Raw genomic sequence first — 10,001 nt, forward strand, 5'->3', positions numbered from 1 at the left:
AATATTTTTATTAAAATATATGATCTACCTTTTATGCCTAACTTCTAAAAATATATAAAATGGGAATGATAATAATAGTACCTATCTCATAGAATTTCATAAAAATAAAATAATACGTGTCAAGTGCTTAGAACAGTGTCTGACATACTCATAAGTGCTCAATAAATGGTAGCTGTTATTATTGTTGAGTGATTTGTTACTTCCCTAACTTGAATCATATCAAAACCATGAGCCCCTGAAATATCAGTTTCCAATGTTGATATAAAGTACTATATTTAAAATAGGAAATTTCCTGTATTTCCATAGGAGACATAATGGATCAGCCCCACTGTTATTCGTTATACCGATAGTACATGACTAGAATATGAAGGCCATTTTTCAGTACTTAGAAGCTTATACTTAGGGCAATTTGGGGAATTATGTGTGCCCAAAACACTTATGTGCCGTTGATAAAATTATATAGATAATTTAGTGCCTAGGCCACTTTTGAGATACTGAAAATTTTTTAGACATAATAATTGATCTATAACTTAAATGAAATTATAATTAGTAGATATAATTTATTATGTGCCTAATTTATATTGGTCATTTTTACTTTTTTGGATAGAAAGATATCTAATACATGATATACATCTTTAAAGAGCTTGTGATATAGCTAGGCATGGTGGTGTATGCCTGTAGTCCCAGCTACTTAGGAGGCTGAGGCAGGAGGATTGCTTGAGCCCAGGAGTTTGAGATTGCAGTGAATTATGATGACATCACTGCACTCTAGCCTGGGCCCCAGAACGAGACCCTGTCTCACACACAAAAAAGAGCTTGTGATTTAGTAAAAAATGCATATAACCAACTTCCAACTAAGTAGAAATTGATTATTGTTGTCAAAGTAATACAGTTAAAAAGCATGATGGGAGGCCAGGGACGGTGGCTCACGCCTGTAATCCCAGCACTTTGGGATGCCAAGGTGGGAGGATCGCTTGAGGACAGTAATTTGAGACCAGCCTGGGCAAACATAATGGGGCACCATCTTAAAAAATAAATAAATAAATAAGGTGGGTGTAGAGGTGCATGCCTGTAGTCCTAGCTACCCAAGAGGCTGAGATAGGAGGATCACCCGAGCTCAGCAGTTCGAGGCTGCAGTGGGCTATGATCACATTTCTGGACTCCAGCCTGGGCGGCAGAATGAGAAAATGTCTAAAAAAACCCCAGAAACCAAAAACAAAAATTAAAACAACAACCCTGCAATGGGAATTCAGAAAAGACATTACTCTTTAGTGGGGGACAATAGGGGTCTAACAAATGTCATGGAAGAAGTAGAATTTGAGTGAACCTTGAAGGATGGTTAGGATTTGAACAAAAATCAGAAGGATATTTAAGGAGGATAGAAGAACATGAGCCAGAGATATGACAGGCTGTATAGGAATTTGATAAGGAATCTGTTTTGGCTAGAGAGTGGGGGCTTAAGAGGTAGAAGTGGAAGACAAGGCTGGAAAGATAGCTTGGGGCCAGATTGTGTCATCTTGAATGCTATACTACCTGAGGGAATTTAGACTTTATTTGTGGGCAGTAGGGAATGGCATTATTAATATAAAATGTTTGAAAAAGGCAAGGCTACAAAGTTAACTGTTTGAATAATAACAGACAGGAACATTGTGCTTATTGTATACGTTGCAGTGAAGGCAGGGAGATCAGTTAGGTAGACTCAAAAGGAATAGACATCTGCTTAGATGGGGGGAGAGAGAGAGAGAGGGAGAGAGAGAGAGAGAGAGAGAGAGAGAGAGAGTGAGAGAGTGTTAAAAGTGACTAAGACTTTAAGCTTAGATGATTTGGATGATGGATTCTATTCATAGAACTAAGGATGTTGGGAGGGGGAAGGGTATTTGGAGTAAAGTAAGGGAAGATTTGATGGAGTCGATTGATTGTATATTGGAATTTGAGGTGCTTGTGGAACTCATCCAGGTGACTTTGATCAGCATGAATTTGTAGTCAGTCCTTGGATATAGAGATGATAACTGAAGTCATGAGAATGAATCAGAGTGATTATAGAGTTGCACTGTCTAGTATAGTAGCCACTGGCCACATGTAGCTATTTAAATTTAAATTAATTAAAATGAAGTCATACTAGCCCTATTTCAGATGTTCAGTAGCTACATGTGACCCGTGGCTACCATATTGGACAGCACAGAGATAGAACATTTCCAGAGTTACAGAAAGTTCTGTTGGACAGCACTATTATTTAGAAAGGAGTGAAGGCCCAACTTGGGATCAAGCGGAAAGAGGTCTGAGGAAGAATACCAAGAAGAATACACAGAAGCCACAAGGGAAAGGATGGCTAATAGCTTAAAATGCTACAGAAAAGTATAAGAGGACCAAACTATGCTAGAATTTGAAGATAAGGGGATCATTGACAATTGGACAAAGGAATTTCTTGAATGAAAGAATAAAAGATGAAACCCAAATTGTGAGTGTTCTAATAGTAAGAAAACAGAGGTTAAAAGGTAAAAACAAACCCGTTTGCTTTTATTTTTTTGTTCTCATAGCATTTATTTATAGGAGGCCCTTAGCAAATATTCACATCTGCAGTCATGCACAGCCAAGACGCTCTGAGCAGGGATCCAGAGATGGAGACTACAAAGTGAAAAGCAGGAATGCAGCACCAGCAAGAAGCTGGAAAGACTGGAAGATCGTGCTCAGTTAGCATGATCTTTTAAAGTCGCGCTCTTAAGGAAGAGCGCTTGTGAAATGGAGCAATTTTGAGTGTCCAGAACAGTAGCTGAATTAGAGCTCTTCTTGCACTATTAGAAAACCTGTGGTAAATACTGAAATTGGAGTGTTAGAAGCTCTTTTGTAGATGTTGAAGTCCTAAAGGATATGATGATTTAGCAGAGTTGTGTGGGAGATGGATATGCGACATTTTAAAAACTTCATTATAGAAAACTTCAAAGATACATAAATAGATTAGTATAATGAACCCTCATATACCCAATACCCACCTTCAGCAGTTATCAACTTTGTCATTCTTGTTTTGTCTGTGTACCTCCACCCACATGATTATCATTATTCTCATTTTACACTTTTTTAAAGGTATAATTTACAACACTGAAGTGCACAAATCTTACCTGTCAGTTTTGACAAATGGATACACCCTGTGTACACCGTACCTTATTATCAATAACATTTCCATCTACCCAGGAAAATTCCTTTGTGGTTTATGGCATTTTAATGTGACCATTTTGATTCAAAGATATTTTCATACAGCCTAAAGTCTAACCATAACACTTTTTTATTACAAAAACATTCTCACTTCGTTCCTGAGCTTCGCTTCACCCCAACTCTCACCTCGTCTTTGACCTCATTCTTGAGTCTCATTAGTCTCTCTACTGCTGCTGCTGGCCAGGGATACCAGAGATATCGAGTTATCTATATCAGTATCATTGTTCCCATGATTTGGTGACTGCTGTTTGTATATTTCAGCCCAGCTGTTTTGGTGTGCCCTTTTAAAGATGGTTTTGCCAGATTTGCCTCATCAGAAAGCAAGACTGTGAGCCAGGTGCTAAGCTCGCTGAACGAAATCTGAGAGCGTGTCGTGGAGCGTGGTCGAGAGTCCTGATGAGGATGTTTAGAAGGCTCCTAGAGAGGAAGGTTGTTGGGAGATGGGCGTGGAAATGACAGCGGCGAGCACATTGGGGGAAGGAGGTCTAGTAAGTGATGTGGTCTTGGCACTTCAGGAAGATGAGATGGGTATTTTCTAATGGAATGGTTGAGGAAGTGGATGAGTTTATTCACATTTGAAAAGGTGTTTCTCTGGGCAGGGTGGGGAGGCTAGGAAGGGAAGAGCTGGGTTGGTCTGGAGGACACTGGGGTTTAGAAATGAGAGCATGAGAGGTGTTTATACCTAGGTACGTAATTCCTTAATAGAGTCCAAGGAGACTGGGTGAGGGGAGATATTTAGAGGGATGTGATAGTGATGAAGTTTAAGGGGGTGCAGGGTAGTGTAGGGGAAGCAAGACAGGTTATTTTGAATTTTTTAACTGTAGAAATTATAGAAATAATGAGCCCTGGGGTTACTGATACAATGTTGCTATAGCTGTGGCCTCAGCAGTTTACCTTCCTGGTGCGTGTCTCCGTTGCTCATAGCAACTCCTTGTACTTTATTTGGGTTGTACACTGGGGGACTGGGACAGATAGCCAGTGGAACAAGCCTTTGCAGATAAGCCATCTGGATCTGGATTTTCTTATAAACATCATCTCTTAGAACCATAGCTATCCTTTGTGTTTGAAAACACTGCTGGTGGTGGTAGATTTGTTTCTGAATGCTTTTGTGGGTGAAAGGAGCCACTGAGTGACCAAGCATGCTTTTTATATTGCACACAGACACATTGTTCAGAGACTAGCAGTTGCAGTTGTTGTTCGTGGAGCCTGTCACCACTTGCCTAAGGGCATTGTTTAGACAGGATCATTCTGTCCCCAGTTCTTACTGTGTGTTGGCTTCATCTCTGCTGTGGTTTGTGAAAACATGCTTTATTGCATCTTTCAAGCCTTTTCATCTTTCCTTTTTGAAGTTGTCGAATTTACGCAGCCTAGAGAGCAGGTGCTTGGCCATTCTGCTTTTGTCCATTCCCTATACATCTCCCAGGGTAGCTTGCTGAAATACTAGCATAATGACTAAGAGCTTGCACTCTGGAATCAGACTTGTTCTACGCTTAAAAGCTGTGTGTCCTGATTTTTTTGAGCTTCATTATCACATCTATAGTTGGAGGCAGTAGTATCTACTGCCTTGGGTCACTCTGAATATTAAATTCTGTATTACTGAATTCATTATCAGTGTCATTATGATTATTGCTAATACTTTTGTTTTCTGGTTTCATTTTTGGTAACCTGGCTTTGTTTAAAAGTTTCACCATTGGTGTTATCTGTCTTACTGTTTAATATTATGGTTTATAAGTGACATCAGTAGGAGATTCATCCATTTAACAATTATTAATTAAGTACCTTACTATGTGCCAGGTTCTTTTATATATTTGTTATTATTTAATCCTCATAACAACCATGTTATTCTCATTTTGCAGATGAACAAACTGAAACTAAGATTTTGTTGCTCATGTTGAATGACAGAACAAGGTCTAGAATTCAGACTTTTTGAGGCTAAGCCCTGGTGCTTTTTCCTTTTGTATCACAGCTACTCTAGAATTCTATTGTTCTTCCTTGCTTGCTTTCTTAATCGCCTTCAGAATATTTAATCTATTCTTGGCTATCACCTTGGTGGACTTTAAAATTTGTTCTTTATCCTTGCTCTTTCTCTGAGCACTAGTTTCACATATTCAATTGCTTATTGGGTCTCCGTACTTACTTTTTGTTTATTTTGTCATTGCCTCAAACTCTGGGAAATACCCTGGTGCCTGAAACATAATAGGTGCTGAACAAACACTTTTGGATTACTGGAGATCTAAATTTGAACTCAGCTTACTACATTCTCTTTACTGAACCTCGTATCATTAGGCTCCCAGTGAGAGTCATTTTAATGGGATTCTTTCATCAGACCAGATGGCCTCCAACAATCCTTCCAGATCTGAGTTTCTGAGCTCATTCACTTTCCAAAGCACCTTCAAGCTGTATGTATTTATTTCTGTATCTCTAGTATCTGTGAGCTTTGGCTTAGCTTTTCATTGCCACAAGTTTGGATTATGTATTAATCTTCTAATTGGTCACCTGATCTACTTGGTCTTCCTAGTACCCCTACCCCTTTCTCTTGTCCGCTGTTATTCAACTAATTTATTTTAATAGCTTTATTGAGATACCACTTACATACCATTAAGTTCACCTGTTTAAAGTGTACAATTCAGTGGTTTTTAGTATATTTACACAATTGTACAGGTGTTACCATAATCTGATTTTAGAACATTGCCATCACCCCTAAAAGTCCGTTCCCTCACACCCATTAGCAGTCAGTCATTCCTCATTTGCCTTAACCACCAGCCTTGGACAACCACTCTCAATTTTTATGTAAAACACAGCTTTTGTTGTGTCACTCTTTAGCTAGAAGGCCTTCAGTGTCTTCCTTGCCCATGTGATTAAGAAAACATGTCTCTCCTGGAATTCACATTTTTCCATGATCTAGTTTCAGCCCGCTTTTCCAGCTTTGAGTTGGAATGTCTGAATGTGCCACTCTTGCTAGGTTGCTACTCCTTTGTTCTTTTTTTTTTTTTGAGACAGAGTCTCACTCTGTTGCCCTGGCTAGAGTGAGTGCCTGGTGGTGTTAGCCTAGCTCACAGCAACCTCAAACTCCTGGGCTCAAGCGATCCTACTGCCTCAGCCTCCCGAGTAGCTGGGACTACAGGCATGCACCACCATGCCCGGCTAATTTTTTCTATATATTTTTAGTTGTCTGATTAATTTCTTTCTATTTTTAGTAGAGACGGGGTCTCGCTCTTGCTCAGGCTGGTCTCCAACTCCTGAGCTCAAACAATCCACCCGCCTCGGCCTCCCAGAGTGCTAGGATTATAGGCGTGAGCCACCGTGCCCGGCCTACTCCTTTGTTCTTGAGAATGCTGTGTGTATTATACCTTCCCTTTGACTTCCACAGCTCCTCAATCTAAATCTGTACTTTGAGGCCTAACTTAAGTTCTACTCTATCAATAAATCCTTTCCTGAGTAATTTAGCCTACGGTGAGCTTCCTTTGAATTTGAACTTCCATAGCACCTAGTATTATAAAACCATCTTTTGGTATTTAATTGTAAATTGCCATGTGAGACCCCCCTTCCCTTGTGTTGTTTAGCTTTTCATGTATATTTGTTGGTTCCTTAAATTGACTGTAAGCTTCTTGAGGTCAAGGACCACATATGTTTTTTCTTTATATACTCTGTAGCTTAGCTGAGCATATGAATATGCACAGAAATAGTATGTAAGTATAATATAATGAATAATGTTGGCATTGAGTAAAGGTTGAATTTGAACTCTGTGAATTTGGACTTTGGCATACACTTCAAGGCCTTATTACACATGTCCATGTTTTATATGGCTTTACTTTGTCTGCAGCTTGATACCACATCCTTTCATTAATTCATTCAGTAAATGTTTATTGGTGCCATATTTTGTCTATTAATTTCTCAAAACCCTGTTCTTAATTTAGTTTACTTTTTCTTGCTACTTTCACGTAGCTGAATTCTCTGATGGCTTTAAGCTCTGTGTTATTCTTGGAATTCCCTGCTGTTTATAGGACTTTCTTATGGTAGATTAGTACATTACCACAGCCTCTGCAGACCTATATGGTCCTGTTGGTATATACATTATAGGACTTTATTATTATAGGTTGATATGTAACGTCAGTCTCTGTAGTCCCATTATTATGCATTTTCATGGTCGTATTCTGAGAAGTGCTGTGGGAGATAACTGCTTTCCTCCAGTCACTTGTGGCATGATTGGGAATGTAGAATGGCATTTTTAGTTTGAAATTGTAGCAAGAAAAGTACATTTGACTTTAGTTATTTGGCTTCTGTTAAACTATTTCTCATCAAGGCTAATTGCTTTTGGCAAGTCTTCTGCTTTGATCACAAGTATTAATAAATAATGAAGAATCGTTAATTAAATTTCGACCTCTCTTATGAAACACAGTATATAACTGCTATAAGCAGTTCAGTTCACTAAGGGATTCAGGATAGAAACCTTTATTTGGATAATAATTTTTTTAATGGAAAACAACAAAAATACAATTCATGAATTTTTTTTTCTCCTAGTAAAGGGTTTTAACTTGTGGAACTGAAGACTTTTATAGTACAACGTATCAACAAGTGAAAATTGGAATTCTTTCTTTTAACAAACATTTATTGACCACGTAATAATACTTGGTAACATTTATTTATTAAATACTTATTGTTTGCCAGGTGCTGTTCTAAGTTCTGTACACACCACATACTTAGTATGCTAAATGTATTATCTCATTGAGTTCCCAAAACAACCATATGAGAAGTGGATATCATTATCATCTCCATTTCTAAGACAAGGAAACCGAGGGCCATGAATGGTTAAGTTAATTGCCTTTAGGTCACACTGCTGGAGAGTGGTGTAACCAGGATTCAAACCTAGGCAGACTCACTCTAGAGCTGTGCTCTTAACCATTGTATGTACTCCGTTCTAAATGTTAGAAGTTATACACAAAGACCTAAATTCTTAAGGAACTAACAGTCTCATGGTACAGACTGATTTAAAAAACTCAGATAGCTTTAATACAGTATCATGAGTGTTGTAATAGAAGAGTGGGGTGCTCAGGATTATAGCAACTCAAAGGAGGACTTGATTCTTTTGTCAGGGCAGAGTTATAGTCTGGGAGCTGGAGGAGACCTTATAAGCCCTCAGATGACAGGATATGTCTTAAATTTTATATCCCCAGTAGCTAGCAGCGTATAGAAGGCATATAGAAGGTGATCAGTAGGTGAGAAATAAATTAATCATCTGTTTTGCACTGTCCAGTATGGTAGCTATTAGGCATGCATAGCTATTGAGCTCTTGACATTTGACTGGTCAGTATTGAGATGTGTTGTGAGTGTAAAATACCAGATTTTGGAGACTTACTTTTTTAAATAAGTAAAATATCAATTTTTATATTGGTAATATGTTGAAATGATAATATTTATGGGCTATGTATAGATATATATAGGGTTAAATAAAGTATATCATTAAAATTAATTTACCTGTTTTTTTATATGGCTTCTAGACAGTGTAAAATTACATATGTGTCTCGTATTGTACTTCTGTTGGACAGTGCTGAGCTCAGTCAACTCCCTCAGAGAAGAGTAAGTGATTTGACCAAGGTCACAAAGTAGTAAAGATACTTTTAAAATTGAGAATTTATACGTTGGATGCCCTGATTTCTAGTTCAGTTCTCTTTCTGGGCGTAAATTAAATTAGTACAATGTAAATATATGCATTTTTAGGTTAAATAACATCACTTTAGTCTTGTTAAAGGTGACATGATCTCTCTGCTTTAGTTATGCTATTGTTGAGCTTAATAATCATTAACATTTTTTGGTTTATGTAAATTCTGATCTTCAGAAAATTTGCATTTTTAGTTCTCAGTTTTTTCACACTTGGCACCTCTATTCTCACTTCTCCCTTGATCTTCTTCCCCCACACATGCATATACTCACAGCCTCCTGTTTCATTCCTTTTAAATTTGTTTGCATTAACATTTTTCAAATTTTATTAACACCTTTTATTTGTATTTTGGGGAGATAAGCCCTTTGCTGTTTGTTTTGGTGGTGGTGTATGTACATTAGTTATGTTACATAATCCTCTCAAAACCACATGAAGTACAGGTTCTATTATTCTGATTTTACAGTTATGATATCTCAGGTTTAAGAGGTTAGTATGCTCAAGGTCACACGGCTGATAGTGTGTAGAATATGTAAGCTGGAACTGTAAGATAGAAATGGCAGGGAGCCTGGGAATTTTTCCTGTACCTAGACAGGCCTGTAAACGTTGGGGAGCTCTGCATCCATGGAGCTGAGGACTAATGTATTGGCGTATATGCCCCTGAAAGCACAAAAATCCATTCCAAAATTTACTTGTGTGTGTGCGTACATGTGTGCATATGTGAACGTAGTAGAGAGGGAATGAATGAATATGATTGATTTTGAAGACTAGGTCCCCATGTCTTTGTCTTTCCTGCCCTGTTCCATCTCTCCTTCCTGACTCTCTTTTCCATTTCTCATGGTAGTATTACTCACTATACTTTTATTTTCTTCACTTCAGCTCACTTTACTTCAAATCATTATACCTGAGTCTGAGCAGATATTCATCAATGTGTTTATAGCAGCTCTCTTTAGATAGAGGGGTCTCAGGTTATTTTAAATTTCTTTTTTATTTGTTCTTGATATTATTTGAATTTTTTTTTTTTTTTACAATGAACATCTCTAAGAAAAACTATATGAAAAGAACAGCAAAGGTATTTTCATTTGGAAAAAAATCAATATGCTTGATAGTTTTCATTTCAAAAATAAATCTTTCA

At 37.7% G+C, this 10,001-nt stretch overlaps 1 protein-coding gene across 1 annotated transcript in view; it reads left to right on the forward strand.

The window, feature by feature from the left end:
• Nucleotides 1–10,001, forward strand: part of TMEFF1 (transmembrane protein with EGF-like and two follistatin-like domains 1) — a 119,528-nt gene that overhangs the window by 96,547 nt on the left and 12,980 nt on the right. Inside the window, exon 7 of the mRNA XM_012638272.1 lies at nucleotides 3,472–3,538. Within this exon, the coding sequence (XP_012493726.1) occupies nucleotides 3,472–3,538 (67 nt within the window). The remainder of the gene's footprint in view (nucleotides 1–3,471; nucleotides 3,539–10,001) is intronic.

Source organism: Propithecus coquereli, unplaced genomic scaffold (assembly GCF_000956105.1).
Source record: "Propithecus coquereli isolate 6110/MARCELLA unplaced genomic scaffold, Pcoq_1.0 Scaffold128, whole genome shotgun sequence".
In the NCBI taxonomy this organism is placed as follows: Eukaryota; Metazoa; Chordata; class Mammalia; order Primates; family Indriidae; genus Propithecus; species Propithecus coquereli.